The sequence below is a fragment of the Mytilus trossulus genome, chromosome 2, assembly GCF_036588685.1.
Source record: "Mytilus trossulus isolate FHL-02 chromosome 2, PNRI_Mtr1.1.1.hap1, whole genome shotgun sequence".
Classification (NCBI taxonomy): domain Eukaryota; kingdom Metazoa; phylum Mollusca; class Bivalvia; order Mytilida; family Mytilidae; genus Mytilus; species Mytilus trossulus.
The window spans coordinates 20,305,428-20,326,493 of NC_086374.1; the positions used below are offsets into that span (position 1 = coordinate 20,305,428).

The 21,066-nt window shown below is 37.6% G+C and overlaps 1 protein-coding gene across 1 annotated transcript in view; it reads left to right on the forward strand.

Moving 5' to 3' along the window:
- LOC134706707 (mucin-19-like) overlaps nt 1-21,066 on the forward strand; it is a 263,376-nt gene that overhangs the window by 228,069 nt on the left and 14,241 nt on the right. The window contains exons 60-74 of the mRNA XM_063565889.1: nt 63-198; nt 983-1,078; nt 2,128-2,160; nt 3,650-3,930; nt 4,526-4,679; nt 4,895-4,921; nt 5,397-6,164; nt 6,546-9,959; nt 10,336-12,132; nt 12,287-12,319; nt 12,893-13,173; nt 13,493-13,652; nt 15,791-15,817; nt 16,580-17,260; nt 18,950-19,864. Of these exons, the coding sequence (XP_063421959.1) occupies nt 63-198; nt 983-1,078; nt 2,128-2,160; nt 3,650-3,930; nt 4,526-4,679; nt 4,895-4,921; nt 5,397-6,164; nt 6,546-9,959; nt 10,336-12,132; nt 12,287-12,319; nt 12,893-13,173; nt 13,493-13,652; nt 15,791-15,817; nt 16,580-17,260; nt 18,950-19,864 (8,803 nt within the window). The remainder of the gene's footprint in view (nt 1-62; nt 199-982; nt 1,079-2,127; nt 2,161-3,649; nt 3,931-4,525; nt 4,680-4,894; nt 4,922-5,396; nt 6,165-6,545; nt 9,960-10,335; nt 12,133-12,286; nt 12,320-12,892; nt 13,174-13,492; nt 13,653-15,790; nt 15,818-16,579; nt 17,261-18,949; nt 19,865-21,066) is intronic.

Genomic DNA, 21,066 nt, shown 5'->3' on the forward strand with positions numbered 1-21,066 from the left:
GGTATCTCTTTTGTCCTTCTTGGATTTCAATATGATTTAAACCTAATTGTTTGAATTTTAAGGTATATCAGGGAGATGAACTAGTGACTTTTGAAAAGGACACGTTTGCAGTCAAAGTTATTGTCAGTGTTATTGATAAAGTAGATAGTAATCTTGACTACTTATTGGAAGTAGAATTACGAGCTTGTTTCATGACAGGTAAGACATATATTATCAAAGATACCAGGTATACAATTATGTCAACAACCGTTTAGTATACACAAAATCATCAAAAAACATTTGAAAAAGTCAATGTATTTTCATGACTGCACACATGCAGTACACAATTTAGCTCCTTGTGGTCACTTTGTTCATAAGAAACTTAAAAGTCTTGTTTTGGGTATAAATGTAATTTTGAGATCGCTTTTATTAATTTCTTATATACTTATTTCTATCTTTTTACTTTCAGTGTTAACAACTTTAAATTTCTCATTTATTCTAGAAACAAGAAACAAAAAAAATGTTATTTATCACGTGTCATATTTCAGTAATATTAATTATCATAATTGGTTGAAAACAAATACACGAAGAAAGGTAATTTTAGTTTGTCACTAATGTTTGACAATTATCATACTTATAATGCATCCCTCCTCTTGTCAGGAATCCTTCGTTTTTATTTGCTCTCCATCTGTTGTAAATTTTTGACTTTTTATTAGGATCAGATCCTTAAGGCAAGTTATAGAATAACACATACTTGTTTTATGATTATCCTTCGTGAAAAGAGGTGTTACTCCTGTTTTCCTTATATGCATATGTATATATACTTGGTGAGGTTGCTGTTTACTATTTAGCAGATAAGCTGATTGCAATAAGGTTAAAACATATATTGTCCTTCATTAAAAATATTTACCGTTTTTGTGTACAATTACTGATAGACATGATTCATATGTAATTTGATATAAAAAAGAAGATATATTTATAAAGATATATGTATTTACCTAAGGTACTACTATACAATCCACAACTGAATTACTGACGACAACAGCAACAACTCAAACTACACCAGGTATTACAACTACTTATGGTGTCACACAAACAGGTAAGACTTCTGTCAGAAGATAACAGTAAATATATTACAAAAATTGCATTATGTATATTCTTTATGTGTACGTTAAAAAATGTAATGCTTACTAAGGCAACGCTGGAATACCCCTGTTCGGAATTCATTAATTGTTGGGAAACTACCAAATCCGCGTCACAAACTTAAATTGAGGAAAACACATCAAATAGAAGAAGAGAATTTAACGCAACAGAAATACAACACTAAATTGTAACACATACAGAAACGAACTATAATAATGGCCAGTTTCCTGACTTGGTACGGGCCATTTTAAGAAAAAAATGGTGGATTCAACCTTGTTTTGTGGCTAGCCAAACCTAAAATAAAATGAGATCTTTCACTTATGAATAAGATAAGATAAAAAAACTGGGTGCTCAATTCATTTGTTTCCTAAAGCTCCACCTTTACCTCATGAGTGTGAGCTAAGATTACATGTAAATGATAGAAGAACTGGGTGCTCAATTCATTTGTTTCCTAAAGCTCCACCTTTACCTCATGAGTGTGAGCTAAGATTACATGTAAATGATAGAAGAACTGGGTGCTCAATTCATTTGTTTTCTAAAGCTCCACCTTTACCTCATGAGTGTGAGCTAAGATTACATGTAAATGATAGAAGAACTGGGTGCTCAATTCATTTGTTTCCTAAAGCTCCACCTTTACCTCATGAGTGTGAGCTAAGATTACATGTAAATGATAGAAGAACTGGGTGCTCAATTCATTTGTTTCCTAAAGCTCCACCTTTACCTCATGAGTGTGAGCTAAGATTACATGTAAATGATAGAAGAACTGGGTGCTCAATTCATTTGTTTCCTAAACCACAATATCCACCACAGAAGTGTGAGCTGAAGTTGCATGTAGTTGATAGAAGGAAAACTGAGTGCTACATTAATTTATTTCAAAAACCTTCAACTTAACTCCACCACAGGAATGTCAGCTAAGATTGCATGTAGATAATAGAATGCAAAAGTGCAAATATTGATTTTATTCAATTCTTGCATTTTGTTGAAACATTGTATTTTTCTTTTTAGAAACAGTACCTAGCACTACTACACCAAAAATAGGTAAGTTAATTTTATATAATATTTTTTTTATATAATTTATCCTTCAATAAGATACTTGCAGAGATCATGCTTTGAACATATGCATAAACAGTTCGAGAACTAAAGATATTTTGAATGTTAAACAAATTGCGAAAAAATACTTTAAACATCATAAATTAAGGATGTCTGCTGGTCATGTTTTTGAATTCTTGTCATATTTTCGATTTTCTCAGGTTTTATCCATCCAAATGTATTTAATTTTTTTTTACACGACACCCCACTTTTGTCTTCATAAATCTGTTCAATAGATCATTTAAGATTTAGTGATCCGGCGGCATGAAATCCTTGTTATTTTTTCTTGGTTTTAAGGGTAAAAAACAATTCCAATGTTAACAAATAGTAAAGTCTGAAGAAAACCCTTTTCCCGCCATTTTCTGAATGTCTCGTATTTTGAAAACTACACACGAGACTAATGATTTTATTACTTTATTTTGTTTAAATATCAAAGTTGTTTTCATTTTAAGCAACCACATGAAATCCTTGTTATTTTAAATTAGAGCAGCAGACATCCTTAATAAAACATAACATATAGACAAAATGAATACCAGTACGATAGGATACCAGATAACATACAGTTTGAGATATGAAATACGTGAAGATAAATATTTGAACATTCTACTAAAAGTTCCTCGTTAAAAACGTTATGTAAATCAAATATATTAGAGTTGTAATACTAACAAAATGAATTGGTCAGAAAAACAACAGTGGAAGTAATACAATATCAATAACCCGACAATATGTAATCAAATAATCATTACTATTACAATGATAGCTTATTAAACTCCATTACTAAATGTCCGCATCACTATGACGTTACTTTTTTTCAAATTGAGAGTTTAGCTGCGTCAGCAGGATAATCGTCAGTTGTATCACCCCCTTTGGATCCACACTCATTAAAAAAACCAGTTGGAAATAAAAACACCCGGTGAAATAGACACAAACAAACTGTATCGTACAATAGATTCGTGAATGTAAATGTAACACTTTAATTTGAAATTTTCAATGTTCTTTAATGACGTCTTTAATTTATATAATAAGTTCAGAAAACATCGATTTGTCGCCCAAAGGCCTATAAAAAACAATCCGCTTTAAAACTTAATTTCCCTTAAAAGTGACTACTGAAATTTCTGTGTGCTTCTAGAAAACAATACAATCAACTACATGGCCATACACATTGTCAATCCTGTGTAAATCCTTTGCAGTCTGGGTAGTTTAAAATATTAGGATTGTATGGATATGTTAATAAGATGTATTCGTAATATGTATTCCTTCTATTGATAATAACTACGCTTGATCATTTTAAAAATTGAATCACAACTGCTTATAACTACAGCGGGGCCCCCTCTCAAGGATTCAACTTCTACTATCTATATTTTGTTGCTGAGATGAGTATTCGCAATTTCACAAATGACATAGAAGTTTGTTTAATTATTGTGTTACATTTTTTTAGGAGTGTGTGAGAATCCCAAAACTTTCAAGTATGAAAACAGAGATGACAAAGATCTTGAAATAAAAACAACTAATGGCAAAGCTGGCCAGGAACCAGTAAATGCATTTGAAGGATCATCAAGTAGCTGGACTCCAACTACTGGCGGTAGTAGTATAGAATATGTCATAAATGGTAGAAATAATCCCGTTGAATTTGTTGATATTGTGGTGAAACTCCTAAATATTGAGACAATTACAGTGGAGTTACTAGACTCAGAAGGAAAGGTTATAAGCACCGAAACAGTAAGTACAATGCTGTTTCTTTTAATGTGATCCGTCCTTATAAAGTTCATTATGTATTATCGGTATGCTGATAAATTGTTATCATTTATTTTATTTTTTGTGTCTGTTGAGTTCACGCATCATTGTAAATATAACGGAATTTGATGAGACTGTCATCAAAGTGAGAGGGTTAGCGCTATAAAACAAACCAGGTTTAATCCACCATTTTTTACATTTGAAAATGCCTGTACCAAGTCAGGAATATGAAAGTTCTTGTCCATTCGTTTTTTATGTGTTTTTTATTTGATATTGCCATGTGATTATGGACCTTCCGATTTGATTTTCCTCTAAGTTCAGTATTTTTGTGATTTTACTTTGTATCAAATATAAAGAATGTATTATCTTATTTTTAAGTAGCCTTTGGCATTCTCTCGCTTATTTTATAAGATATTTATGTTATTATTTAACTATAATGTCTTTCTGGTGGTCATTTAGACATCGCTTACTATGAATAAATATACACAAATGTATAAAGAAAATGTGTACACTCATATACATAACAGAAGTCTCGATCGTGTAGACAAAGAAGATGATACATGCTTATTTGAATTTATAGCAAACATACCAAACGAAAGAAGTGACAGAAACCTTCACATTGAATTTCAATATGACAGATGCAGACTCTATGCGCATCAATGTAACACCGATGGAAGACATTGTATCTACACCAAGCGTCTCAGATGTAAAATTCAGAGTCTGTTATGTACCAGGTACGTCTGTTAAAAACATAGATCGATAAAACAATGAGATACCAAGAAAGAACTGATTAAAGAAATAATCCCTTACCTTTAATTTAATTGATTTATTATATATTTTTTACTGTATGATATATTTGGATTTTTAGCCTCTTCGTCACTGGAAGTTTTAATTAGTATCGTAATTTTTTTGTCATATCCCTTTAAAAAACAAATTCTTCTCATTTCAGGTACAAGTACAGCATCTACAACTACAGGTTAGTTTTTCTTTATATGATTAATAGCAAGTGTCTCATTAAAGATAAAACACATATATACATGTATGCACTAGACACAATACAAAATCATATTGGTAGAATAGGTATGACTTAGTTTTACAAAAAACAAAGACAATTTCAAAATAAGCTAAAAATAATTTTTAATGATATCTCTTGTAATGTGCAGCTGAATATTGATATGCTTGACATGTATATATATAGACATTTAATGGTTATGTTATTCCCGTTGGTAATTTACTACTTCAAGTATAATATGAAAGGGGTGTTATGGTAACTGTCAGTTGTATTATACTTTATGCATTTGGTTTTAAAGGTACCTTGGAGTTTGGTATTTTTGTTATTTTACTTTTCACAATGTCGATGCTGAAAATTAGCGCCTCATAATTCAATGCATGATATTTTGATAAAGTAGACTTATGACTTACAAAACTATCTGTATTTTTATGACAATTAGCAACAACCCCAGTAAGTACTGGCACCACTACTGCTACTGCCACCACTCCACCTCCACCAGCTCCACCAGTTACTACATCACCAATGCCAGTCACTACAGGAACATCTACGCCAGGAACCACACAACAGTCTACAACACCTACTCAAGGTACAACACAAACATCGACAACACCAATTTCATCAGAGCCAACATCTACTCCAGGTACAACACAACCGTCTACAACACCTACTGAAGGTACCACACAACAATCGACAACACCAATAACATCACAGCCAATATCTACTACAGGAACCACACAACAACATACACCAACTGTCGGTACATCACAACCAACACCTACTCCAGGTACCACACAACAGCATACAACCACTGTCAGTACAACAAAGGCCACACCTACTCCAGGTACAACAACAATTGTCGTAACATCAAAAGCAACACCTGCTCTAGGTACAACAACTGTCGGTACATCACAACCAACATCTTCTCCAGGTACCACACAACAACCTACAACAACTGTTGGTACATCACAGGCAACACCTACTCCAGGTACAACAACTGTCGGTACATCACAGCCAACACCTACCCCAGGTACTACAACAAGTGTCGGTACATCACAGCCAACGACTACTGAAGGTACCACACAACAGTCTACAACCACTGTAGCTACACAGCAAACAACAATCGCTGTTGGTACAACTTCTACGTTAACAACTTTTGGAACAGGCCAAACAAACGTTGGGACTACAACTGTTGGTACAAAGTCAACTGGTAATTATTTGACAATTGCCATTTTAACCATTTTAAATTTGTATTTTTTCTGTTTGGACACACAGGCATCAATATTAAGCAATACTAATCAATGTTGATCAAACAAAAATACACATAACGATAAAATATCTGTAAAGACACAAAATTCAATCATTTCTTTTGTCTTTTTTCTCAGTCAAAATCTTAAAAAATGCGTTCACTTCATTAATGGTTAATTATAATAATAAATATTCATGTATTTGAAAAGTAACATATTTTTATGAATATGCAGAAATTCATTCAACAACAGGCAAAACTTAGCTGTCCTATCGTCAATTGAAAGCTATAAGATATTAAGATATTGATTTATTATTACTAATAACAATACAAATTCCAATCAAGGTTTAACAACAGCAGCCGAACCCACAACACCTCCAATGCCACCAACACCAAGTTTTACTCAACAGTCAACGACCACGCCAGTGTCATCAAAACCAACTACTACTCCAGGTACAACCACTGTCGGTACATCCCAGGCAACACCTACTCCAGGCTCTACAACCACTGTCGGTACATCACAGTCAACACCTACTCCAGGTACAACCACTGTTGGTACATCGCAACCAACACCTACTCCAGGTACAACCACTGTCGGACAATCACAGTCTACACCTACTCCAGGTACAACCACTGTTGGTACATCACAGGCAACACCTACTCCAGGTACAACCACTGTTGGTACATCACAGCCAACACCTACTCCAGGTACCACAACTTATGTCGGTACATCACAGCCAACACCTACTCCAGGTAGCACAACCACTGTCAGTACAACACCTACTGAAGGTACAACAACCACTGTCGGAACATCACAGCCAACACCTACTCCAGGTACAACAACTGCAGGTACATCACAGTCAACACCTACTACAGGTACAACAACCACTGTCGGTACATCACAGCCAACACCTTCTCCAGGTACTACACAACAACCTACAACAACTGTCAGTACATCAAAACCAACACCTTCTCCAGGTACAACAACTACTGTGGTTTCATCACAGGCAACACCTACTACAGGTACTTCAACAACTGTCGGTACATCACAGCCAACACCTACTCTAAGTACTACACAACAGCCTACAACCACTGTCGGTACATCAGAGCCAACACCTACTCCAGGTACTACAACCACAGTCGGTACATCACAGACAACACCTACTCCAGGTACTACAACCACAGTCGGTATATCACATCCAACATCTACTCCAGGTACAACAACCACTGTCGGTACATCACAACCAACACCCACTCCAGGTACAACAACCACTGTTGGTACATCACAGGCAACACCTACTCCAGGTACTACAACCACAGTCGGTACATCACAGTCAACACCTACTCCAGGTACAACAACCACTGTCGGTACATCACAGCCAACACCTACTCCAGGTACTACAACCACAGTTGGTACATCACAGTCAACACCTACTCAAGGTACTACAACCACTGTTGGTACATCACAGCCAACACCTACTCCAGGTACAACAACCACTGTCGGTACATCACAGCCAACACCTACCCCAGGTACAACAACCACTGTTGGTACAACATCTACTCCAGGTACTACAACCACAGTCGGTACATCACAGCCAACACCTACTCAAGGTACAACGACTGTTGGTACATCACAGCCAACACCTACTCCAGGTACTACAACCACAGTCAGTACATCACAGCCAACACCTACTCTAGGTACAACGACTGTCGGTACATCCCAGCCAACACCTACCCCAGGTACAACAACCACTGTTGGTACAACATCTACTCCAGGTACTACAACCACAGTCGGTACATCACAGCCAACACCTACTCCAGGTACAACGACTGTTGGTACATCACAGCCAACACCTACTCCAGGTACTACAACCACTGTCGGTACATCACAGGCAACATCTACTACAGGTACTACAACCACAGTCGGTACATCACAAGCAACATCTACTCCAGGTACAACAACCACTGTCGGTACATCACAGCCAACACCTACTCCAGGTACAACGACTGTTGGTACATCACAGCCAACACCTACTCCAGGTACTACAACCACTGTCGGTACATCACAGGCAACATCTACTCCAGGTACTACAACCACAGTCGGTACATCACAACCAACACCCACTCCAGGTACAACAACCACTGTTGGTACATCACAGGCAACACCTACTCCAGGTACTACAACCACAGTCGGTACATCACAGTCAACACCTACTCCAGGTACAACAACAACTGTCGGTACATCACAGCCAACACCTACTCCAGGTACTACAACCACAGTTGGTACATCACAGTCAACACCTACTCAAGGTACTACAACCACTGTTGGTACATCACAGCCAACACCTACTCCAGGTACAACAACCACTGTCGGTACATCACAGCCAACACCTACCCCAGGTACAACAACCACTGTTGGTACAACATCTACTCCAGGTACTACAACCACAGTCGGTATATCACAGCCAACACCTACTCCAGGTACAACGACTGTTGGTACATCACAGCCAACACCTACTCCAGGTACTACAACCACAGTCAGTACATCACAGCCAACACCTACTCTAGGTACAACGACTGTCGGTACATCACAGCCAACACCTACCCCAGGTACAACAACCACTGTTGGTACAACATCTACTCCAGGTACTACAACCACAGTCGGTACATCACAGCCAACACCTACGCCAGGTACAACGACTGTTGGTACATCACAGCCAACACCTACTCCAGGTACTACAACCACTGTCGGTACATCACAGGCAACATCTACTCCAGGTACTACAACCACAGTCGGTACATCACAAGCAACATCTACTCCAGGTACTACAACCACAGTCGGTACATCACAGCCAACACCTACTCCAGGTACAACGACTGTTGGTACATCACAGCCAACACCTACTCCAGGTACTACAACCACTGTCGGTACATCACAAGCAACATCTACTCAAGGTACAGCAACCACTGTCGGTACATCACAGGCAACACCTACTCCAGGTACTACAACCACTGTCGGTACATCACAGCCAACACCTACTCCAGGTACAACAACTGTGGGTACATCACAGACAACACCTACTCCAGGTACAACAACTGTCGGTACATCACAGCCAACACCTACTCCAGGAACAACAACTGTCGGTACATCACAGCCAACACCTACTCCAGGCACAACAACTGTCGGTACATCACAGCCAACACCTACTCCAGGTTCAACCACTGTCAGTACATCACAGCAAACACCTACTCCAGGTACAACCACTGTTGGTACATCACAGGCTACACCTACTCCAGGAACAACAACTGTCGGTACATCACAGCCAACACCTACTCCAGGTTCAACCACTGTCGGTACATCACAGCCAACACCTTCTCCAGGTACAACGACTGTCGGTACATCACAGCAAACACCTACTCCAGGTACAACAACTGTTGGTACATCACAGGCAACACCTACTCCAGGTACCACACAACAACTTACAACAACTGTCGGTACATCACAGCCAACACTTTCTCCAGGTACATCAACCACTGTCGGTACATCAAAGGCCACGCCTACTCCAGGTACTACCCAACAACCTACAACCACTGTCGGTACATCACAGACAACACCTACTGAAGGTACCACAAAACAGTCTACAACCACTGTAGCTACACAGCAAACAACAATCGCTGTTGGTTCATCTTCTACGTTAACAACTTTTGGAACAGGCAAAACAAACGTTGGGACTACAACTGTTGGTACAATGTCAACCGGTAATTATTTGACACTTGCCATTTTTACCGTTTTAAATTTGTAATATTACTGTTTGGACATACATTCATCAATATTAAGCAATACTAATCAATGTTGACCAAACAAACATACTCATGACGATAAAACATGTGTAAAGACACAAAATTCAATCATTTCTTTTGTCAGTTTTCTCAGTCAAAATCTTAAGAAATGCGTTCACTTCATTGATATGGTTAATTATAATAATGAACATTCATGTATTTGAAAATTAACGTGTTTTTATGAATATGCAGAAATTCATTAAACAACCAGCAAAACTTATATTAGCTGTCCTATCGTCAATTAAAAACTATAAGATATTAAGATATTGATTTATTATTATTAATTCTAATCAAGGTGAAACAACAGCAGCCGTACCCACAACACCTCCAATGCCACCAACACCAAGTATTACTCACCAGTCAACGACCACGCCAGTGTCATCAGAACCAACTACTACTCCAGGTACAACCACTGTTGGTACATCACAGCCAACACCTACTCCAGGTACTACAACCACTGTCGGTACATCACAGCCAACCCCTACTCCAGGTACAACCACTGTTGGTACATCACAGGCTACACCTACTCCAGGTACAACCACTGTTGGTACATCACAGCCAACACCTACTCCAGGTACAACCACTGTTGGTACATCACAGGCTACACCTACTCCAGGTACTACAACCACTCTCGGTATCTCACAGTCAACACCTACTCAAGGTACAACAACCACTGTCGGTACATCACAGCCAACACCTTCTCCAGGTACTACACAACAACCTACAACAACTGTCGGTACATCAAAACCAACACCTTCTCCAGGTACAACAACCACTGTCGGTACTTCACAGCCAACACCTACTCCAGGTACAACAACCAAAGTTTTTACATCACAGCCAACATCTACTCCAGGTACTACCACTGTTGGTACATCACAGACTACACCTACTCCAGGTACTACAACCACTGTCGGTACATCACAGCCAACACCTACTCTAGGTACAACCACTGTTGGTACATCACAGGCTACACCTACTCCAGGTACAACAACCACTGTCGGTACATCACAGCCAACACCTTCTCCAGGTACTACACAACAACCTACAACAACTGTCGGTACATCAAAACCAACACCTTCTCCAGGTACAACAACCACTGTCGGTACTTCACAGCCAACACCTACTCCTGGTACAACAACCACAGTTGGTACATCGCAGCCAACATCTACTCCAGGTACTACCACTGTCGGTACATCACAGTCAACACCTACTCCAGGTACTACAACACCTACTGAAGGTACAACCACTGTCGGTACAACAGCTATTAAAGGTACAACAACCACTGTCGGTACATCACAGCCAACACCTACTTCAGGTACTACCACTGTCGGTACAACAACTACTGAAGGTACAACAACCACTGTCGGTACATCACAGCCAACACCTACTCCAGGTACAACCACTGTCGGTACATCACAGCAAACACCTACACCAGGTACAACCACTGTTGGTACATCACAGTCAACACCTACTCTAGGTACTACAACCACAGTCGGTACATCACAGCCAACACCTACTCCAGGTACAACAACCACTGTCGGTACATCACAGCCAACACCTACTCCAGGTACAACAACCACTGTCGGTACATCACAGCCAACACCTACTCCAGGTTCTACCACTGTCGGTACATCACAGCCAACACCTACTCCAGGTACAACAACTGTCGGTACATCACAGCCAACACCTACTCCAGGTACAACAACTGTCGGTACATCACAGCTAACACCTACTCCAGGAACGACAACCACTGTTGGTACATCTCAGCCAACACCTACTCCAGGTATAACCACTGTTGGTACATCACAGTTTACACCTACTCCAGGTTCTACAACCACTGTCGGTACATCACAGCCAACACCTACTCCAGGTACAACCACTGTAGGTACATCACAGCCAACACCTTCTCCAGGTACAACCACTGTTGGTACATCACAGCCAACACCTTCTCCAGGAACAACCACTGTTGGTACATCACAGCCAACACCTACTCCAGGTACTACAACCACTGTAGTTACATCACAGGCAACACCTTCTGCAGGTTCTACACAGCAGTTTACAACATCAACATCAGCGACAATATCTACTGCAGGTAACAATACTTAAATTGATATAGGTTCCAAACATATTTTCTTTTTTTTTAGCTTCTGTGATAATAGTTTCAGATTAGCTGATATAAAAAGCAAGACTGCAGTCATTGAATTTAATGCAAGCTTATTTTTTACCAGAAGTATTTATTTTTTCAGGAACAGTACAAAGTACTTTCACAACACCACAAGGTTAGTTATTTTATCAGTTTCTATTAAATATATATGTTTTTAACGATTTTGTACTTTTGACTACTGGTAAAAGACAAACATTTAATCGAGGAGAAAACATAGAAGCCGAAAATTTAAAGAACGACAAATGTGATGCCTGTTTCAAAATGTTTTTAAATCTACCACCACCAAAAAAAGAAAGAAACTACTGCTTGCAGAGTTCAAAATATCATTACCTCACCATAATTAACCAAACAACTAATATTCGTACAACTCTAGCTAAGAAATAGTTATCACTTGTTTTAATTAGAACCATGGTTACCTAATTTTTTTTTATTAATTAACAGCCTCTTGAATTAAATAAGTTTTGTCTATATTCTGTCATACGAGAGATAAATATATATCTTGATTCGATTTTTTTTTATAGACATTATATAAGGTTTCGTGCTTGTAGTGTTTACTGAAAGCTGCCCCTTATTAGTGTCGCACATATCCCCTCATATTTATGATTATAAGACAGATCTAGTTATTATGATTAACAATTTGTTGATTGTGACATAGAAAATTGTGTAATCATTGTGTAACAATTTTAAGGTGTTTGTACGAATCCCAAAACTTTCACGTATGACAACAGAGATGACAAAGATCTTGAAATCAAAACAACTAATGGCAAAGCTGGCCAGGAATCAGCAAATGCATTTGAAGGATCACCAAGTAGCTGGACTCCAACTATTGGTGGTAGTAGTATAGAATATGTCGTAAATGGTAGAAATAATCCCGTTAAATTTGTCGATATTGTGCTGAAACTCCAAAATATTGAGAGGATCACAGTGGAATTACTTGACTCAGAAGGAAAGGTTATTAGCACCGAAACAGTAAGTTTGTTTCCGTGAATTTAGAACTTCTTTCTAAAATTTAGTATATTTGGTATTAATAATGGTAAGCTGCTTAGTGTTTATTGCTGATCAAAATTCCAATGATATTTTATCTTTTATTTAAAATGATTTGAGAAGTATCTTTACTGTCCATACTTTACAATGAAACTGGAAGAAAATGTAAGATTTATAAAAGTAAAATTATTTGTTGAGTATATACATGCATTTTTTTAAAAAGTATAGGAATTTAATTTTCCTATGTTCAATTGTACATACATGCAGTCACATTAACATGATACATGCTTATTTCAATTTGTAGCAAACATACCAAACGAAAGAAGTGCCAGAATCCTTCACATTGAATTTCAATATGACAGATGCTGATTCTATGCGCATCAATGTAACACCGATGGAAAACATTGTATCTTCACCAAGCGTCTCAGATGTAAAATTCAGAGTCTGTTATGTACCAAGTACAAGTAAGTCTAATATAAATATAGGTCAATTTAAAAAAAAAATCAAAATAAGATAACAGCAGCAATCAGTAATTTGAACATATCCTTCCTTAATGATCGAAATATTTAGAGTTTTTTTTATATACACATGGAAAAAAGTATTGCAACACCTTGATTTTTTAAACTTGAAAAATCAGCCTTTTTTTTGGATGAAATATAATAAAATATTTGTATTATATTATTGAAACCTAGTTTATGATAACATTGCCATTGAAATGAACAAAAATGTTTGGAAAAAAAATAATTTATATAACCACAGTTTTAATAACAAAATGAAATGTTTTTGTTCCAAAAAATGCATTTTCCCTTTTTTTACTGTAGTCGAACTTTTCAATGTCAGACATTTCAAAATTATTCCTCAGATGACTGTTCATATAATGGTTGATCGTTATACGCCAAAGAATTAGTACTTTGTGCCCAGCCTCCATTCAAACGGATAACCGCATCTAAACGTCTTCTGATTCCTGCCATAAATCGACTAATTTGTTGCTAAGGTAGCAGAAACCATTTCTGATGAAGGGCATTGTTTATTTCATGATATGTTTGAACTGGGGTGTCCTTTCGCGTACTTTCCGCCCAATAGTGTCCCATATATGCTTCATATGGTTCAAATCCGGCCTACGATCGGGCCAAGAAAGATGAATCGAATTTCATTGGAACAATTGATCTTCCTCCACGATGTTAATTTCTAACTTTGGCGCGCTCTGAACTACATTGGATACGAAAAACTGTGTGTCTGTTCGTAATCAAAGGTCTCCGAAATGGTTTTATCGCACGATAACCAGTAGCGATGAGTCGATCTCGAACAGTTCTTGTTAAAAGGCTCCTGTATGCCCACCACCTTCATTTTAGGATTGTTTTGTATGCAGTGGGGTTCCTTCTGACCATCCTTCATTATGCTTGATTATCCCTGGCAAATGGTATAGGGGGTCTTCTTTATCTATGAAGGTCTTTTACATCGTTTATTGTCTGATTTTTATTCTCAATACGACTTATAGTGGAATGATGATGACCAACAATACGTGCAGTTGTTACAGTGACATTTCTGCTTCTCATGCTGATAATCTGCCATCGCCCTGCAGTTAAGAGTTGTGGAGGACCCATTACAAGGTGTCAATCACATAACTTTAAAAACTTGGTTATTTAAAGTGTTAAAAACAATGAGGATAAAAACATCTGTTTTTGCTGTTTACGGGTACAGTAGCTGCATGTGCAGATAAGAACTTATCGAGTCGATATTTATAGATTAAACTCAAGTGATACTTAAATAATAAAAACAATAAAGAGTTGGTTTTTATTTTTAATTTTAATTTCATATTGGTGTTGCAATACTTTTTCCATGTGTATTACTCAATTTATTTCACTGGACTGGGCGGAGTTTAACCGGTTCGCTCATAATAAACCAGTCCATCTATAGATAAGTGTCTTAGGATAAACTCATCAATGAAGTGTCCAGTAATTCTTTTGAAAATTCCTTTGATGACACTGATAGGTGATTAGAAATCAGTAATAATTATAACGGCAATCATCCTTATCACACACATCTTCAAATAGACTGTCCTTATGCAAATTAAAACCTAGCTCCGCCCGATCAGTTGAAATAACATTGGTAATATATATCAGATAACTGTATTTTGAAGTTAGATTTATGAAAACACAGAGCTTACAAAAATCACTTTTACGTATTCGCACTCTAGAAACATGTACGGGTTTTATTTGACTTTTATGAAATAATCATGATAATAGACTTCAAAGGTATTGTATATATTATCGTGACATTAGATTTAAAAGACACGTGTCAAATATAAAATTTAAAAAATACAAGTTATCATTAACCTAAGCATATGTACAGAGATTTTACACAGTTAATGTTATCTAATATTGTAATCACTATAAGGATGATGATTAAAACAACTAAAAAAGAAGGGAAATTATACAGAAAACATTTTACCCTTGTATCAGTATGGTAATCAAAATTTTCAATTAATAAATGTACATAAATTCCGTCAAGTATTTACATAAATATACATATGTTGAAAAAATCTTGAAAAATGTAAATTATTGAATTCATTAACTTAAAGAAAACTATCTCTCTACTTCAGTGACCAGTGCAGCATCAACAACTACAGGTTAGTTTTGAATTGCATTTTTTATTAATTCAATGATCAGATTATAATGGAACAAATTTTGTTTTTCTTCATGAAAGTAAAAAAAAATGTTTTTTTAAATTATGTGATTGACAGAAAAGTAACAAATTGAAAATAATAATTGTTGTGAAGTTTAGCAATGAAAGAAAGTGACATCAATTAATGAACTAAATCAAAATTGTCTAAAATAATGGAAACACTCTATTATTATATATCAAAACTACGGAAGGTCAAAAGATCGATTTTTAATACTTGAATACATGATTATCATACTCGCCTGTACTCGAGTGTTCGGATAAACTTTAGCGTCTAGAATAATTTTTCCTGGGATGTGGTATTTTGTTTTGTTTACTTTTATAAACCTAATTACAATATGATGACAACGCTTTGCAATTTAACTTAAGACATTCATGCAATTGTATAAATCAAACTGTGTGACCTTAACCATCAATCTAATAATTAGTGTATTATGGTATTTCTCCTATTTATCTGAACAGAAAAGGATACATCAATTGTTATGCTATTTGTTTGTCTTCTTTTTGTTTTTAGCTGCTTGTATTGCGTATATCAATAATTTACTACAGCAGAATAAAAAAATACCAAGTTTGTATATTTTTACAATGTTATTTGCTCCATATATGATCGAAAAGAAACGTTATTTCCTCAACTTTAATATTACAAATAAGACAATGATACCTGAGTTATATAATAATAATATGTCGAATTAATATTTATAACAATTAGCAACAACAACAGTGACTACTGCCACCACTACTGCCACTGCCACAACTCCACCTCCACCTGCTCCACCAGTCACTACATCACCATCACAGTCAACACCTACTGTAGGTACCACACAACAACTAACAACCACTGTAGGTACATCACAACCAACACCTACTCCAGTTACAACCACTGTCGGTACATCACAACCAACCCCTACTTCAGGTACAACAACCACTGTCGGTACATCACAGCCAACACCTACTCCAGGTACAACCACTGTCAGTACATCACAGGCAACACCTACTCCAGGTACAAACACTGTTGGTACATCACAGCCAACACCTACTCCAGGTACAACCACTGTCGGTACATCACAGTCAACACCTACTCTAGGTACTACAACCACTGTCGGTACATCACAGTCAACACCTACTCCAGGTACAACAACCATAATTGGTACATCACAGCCAACACCTACTACAGGTATTACAACTACTGTCGGTACAACACAGCCTACACCTACTCCAGGTACAACAACCACTGTCGGTACATCACAGCCAACACCTACTCAAGGTACAACAACCTCTGTCGGTACATCACAAGCAACACCTACTCCAGGTACCACACAACAGTCTACAACAACTTTTGGAACTGGCCAAACAAATGTTGGGACTACAACTGTTGGCACAATGTCAACTGGTAATTAATTTACACCTGCTAATTTTACCTACTAAATTTGTAATATGAATAGGTGCACATACAATCATCAATAGTAACCAATATTGATCGAACAAACCAAAACATAACAATTAAGGACCGTTCAATATTTATGAGATGGATGGGCCGGTGCAAAATGGGGCGGGGCAAGCACTTTTTTTGTGGAAATATTTGGATAGGCGAGAACTTTTTTTCATTAATATATAGTGGATGGGCTAGAACTTATTTTAATGGAAAAAATTTGCTCTCAATTGTATCGGTGTATAGGAAATTTCTTTTGGAGGCACACAAAATATAAGGGACATGGTCTCAACAATATTTTTCAGTTTAGGCCAAATCCAGATAGTCATCTTTAAATTTTTTTAGAACTTTTTCAAATCAACATAGATTTTCTTAAAACTCGACAATTATTTCCTTTATATATTGATCTTACAGAATACCAGGTTGTTTGGTAGTTTGGTGAATTGCTGTCATTCTATGGATTTAATAAATAAGTTAAAAAAAAAGCTAAAATTTTCAGTTTAGGCTAAATTCAGATAGTCATCTTTAATTTTTTTTATAGCTGTTAAAATTAACATAGATTTCCATAAAACTCTACAATTATTTCATTTATATTTTGATCTGACAGAATACCAGGTTGTTTGATAGTTTGGTGAATTGCTGTCATTCTATGGATTTAATAAAAAGAAAAAGCTTAAATTTTCAGTTTAGGCTAAATCATTGGATAGTCATCTTTAAACTTTTTTAGAACTTTGTTAAATCAATTTAGACCTTCATATATCTCTACAGCTATCTCATTTATAAATAAATCTTACAGAATGCCAGGTTGTTTGGTGTTTTACTGTCAAATGTACGGAATTAATTAATAGGTGAAAAGGGGTACATCAATGAAAAAAATATGTCTGCCTAAATTGCTTAAAAAGGCCATAATTTTTTTTTTTTGAAAAATAGATTAAATAAAGGGACATTGGTATTTGAACTATATTTAACATGCTGTGTTATTAAGACAATAATTAGTATATCAGCATATGATAATATTTTTACTAGTCCAAGAGTTATTGTCCCTTATTTCCTTTATTTTAAATCAATATTGTATCTGAGGCTGCAAATATAAAATCAAATATATACATGTATACTCATACTGGTTTTAAAAACAATAAAATGTATAGTTCTGATACAAACATAAATATTTATATATAAATGGAATTAACAAGCACATTTTAAATTTTGTATTTACACCAAAGTCTATTCTTTGATTTCAAGACATAAACTTGCAAAGTTTCAAATAGAAAAAGAACTTAAATATTGTTTCATTCTTTTAAGCTTTAGATGGGCAAGGACTTTTTTTACAGATTTTATTAGATGGGCGAGGACTTTTTTCAGAATTTAAAAGGATGGGCAATCACTTTTTTAATGAAGCAATATTAAGAATGCACCAGCCCATCCATCTGATAAATATTGAACGGTCCCTTAAACATGTATGAAGATACCAAATAATCATTTAGTTATCATTTAACATGGTGTTAACATCATCGATATGATGAATACAATAATATGCAGTAGTTCAAAGAACAACAGGCAAACATTTGTTGTCTTATCGTCAATTAAAAAGGTACTAGATATTAAAATAGTGATTTCTTATTACTAATAACAATACAAATTCCAATCAAGGTTTAACAACAGCAGCCGAACCCACAACACCTCCAATGCCACCAACACCAAGTATTACTCACCAGTCAACGACCACGCCAGTGTCATCAAAACCAACTACTACTCCAGGTACAACCACTGTTGGTACATCCCAGGCAACACCTACTCCAGGTACTACAACCACTGTCGGTACATCACAGCCAACACCTACTCCAGGTACTACAACCACTGTTGGTACATCACAGGCTACACCTACTCCAGGTACAACCACTGTTGGTACATCACAGGCAACACCTACTCCAGGTACTACAACCACTGTCGGTACATCACAGCCAACACCTACTCCAGGTACTACAACCACTGTTGGTATATCACAGGCTACACCTACTCCAGGTACAACCACTGTTAGTACATCACAGCCAACACCTACTCCAGGTACAACCACTGTTGGTACATCACAGGCTACACCTACTCCAGGTACTACAACCACTGTTGGTACAACATCTACTACAGGTACAACAACCACTGTTGGTACATCACAGGCAACACATACTCCAGGTACAACAACTGTTGGTACATCACAGCCAACATCTACTCCAGGTTCAACAACAACTGTTGGTACATCCCAGGCAACACCTACTCCAGGTACAACCACTGTCGGTACATCACAACCAACACCTACTCCAGGTACTACAACCACTGTTGGTACAACATCTACTCCAGGTACAACAACCACAGTCGGTACATCACAGTCAACAACTACTCCAGGTACAACAACCACTGTCGGTACAACACCTACTACAGGTACAACAACCACTGTTGGTACACCACAGGCTACACCTACTCCAGGTTCAACAACAACTGTTGGTACATCCCAAGCAACTACTACTCCAGGTACAACCACTGTCGGTACATCACAACCAACACCTACTCCAGGTACTACAACCACTGTTGGTACAACATCTACTCCAGGTACAACAACCACAGTCGGTACATCACAGTCAACAACTACTCCAGGTACAACAACCACTGTCGGTACAACACCTACTACAGGTACAACAACCACTGTTGGTACACCACAGGCTACACCTACTCCAGGTACAACAACCACTGTCGGTACATCACAGCCAACACCTACTCCAGGTACAACCACTGTCGGTACATCACAGCCAACACCTACTCCAGGTACAACCACTGTCGGTACATCACAGCCAACACCTACTCCAGGTACAACCACTGTAGGTACATCACAGCCAACACCTACTCCAGGTACAACCACTGTTGGTACATCACAGCAAACACCTACTCCAGGTACAACCACTGTTGGTACATCACAGCCAACACCTAATCAAGGTACTAAAACAACTGTCGGTACATTACAGTCAACACCTTCTCCAGGTACAACCACTGTTGGTACATCACAGCCAACACCTACTCCAGGTACTACAATTTCAGTTGGTACAACACCTACACAAGCTACAACAACCACTGTCGGTACATCACAGCAAACACCTACTCCAGGTACCACAACCACTGTCGGTACATCACAGCCAACACCTACTCCAGGTACCACAACCACTGTCGGTACAACACCTACTGAAGGTACAACAACCACTGTCGGTACATCACAGCCAACCCCTACTCCAGGTACAACCACTGTCGGTACAGCACAGCCAACCCCTACTCCAGGAACCACAACCACTGTCGGTACAACACGTACTGAAGGTACAACAACCACTGTCGGTACATCACAGGCAACCCCTACTCCAGGTACAACCACTGTCGGTACATCACAGCCAACACCTACTTCAGGTACAACAACTGTCGGTACATCACAGCCAACACCTTCTCCAGGTACAACCACTGTCGGTACATCACAGCCAACACCTACTCCAGGTTCAACCACTGTCAGTACATCACAGGCTACACCCACTCCAGGTACAACCACTGTAGGTACATCACAGCAAACACCTACTCCAGGTACAACCACTGTTGGTACATCACAGCCAACACCTGCTTCAGTTACAACCACTGTTGGTACTTCACAGCCAACACCTACTCCAGGTACAACAACTGCTGGTACATCACAGCCAACACCTACTCCAGGTACAACCACTGTTGGTACATCACAGGCTTCA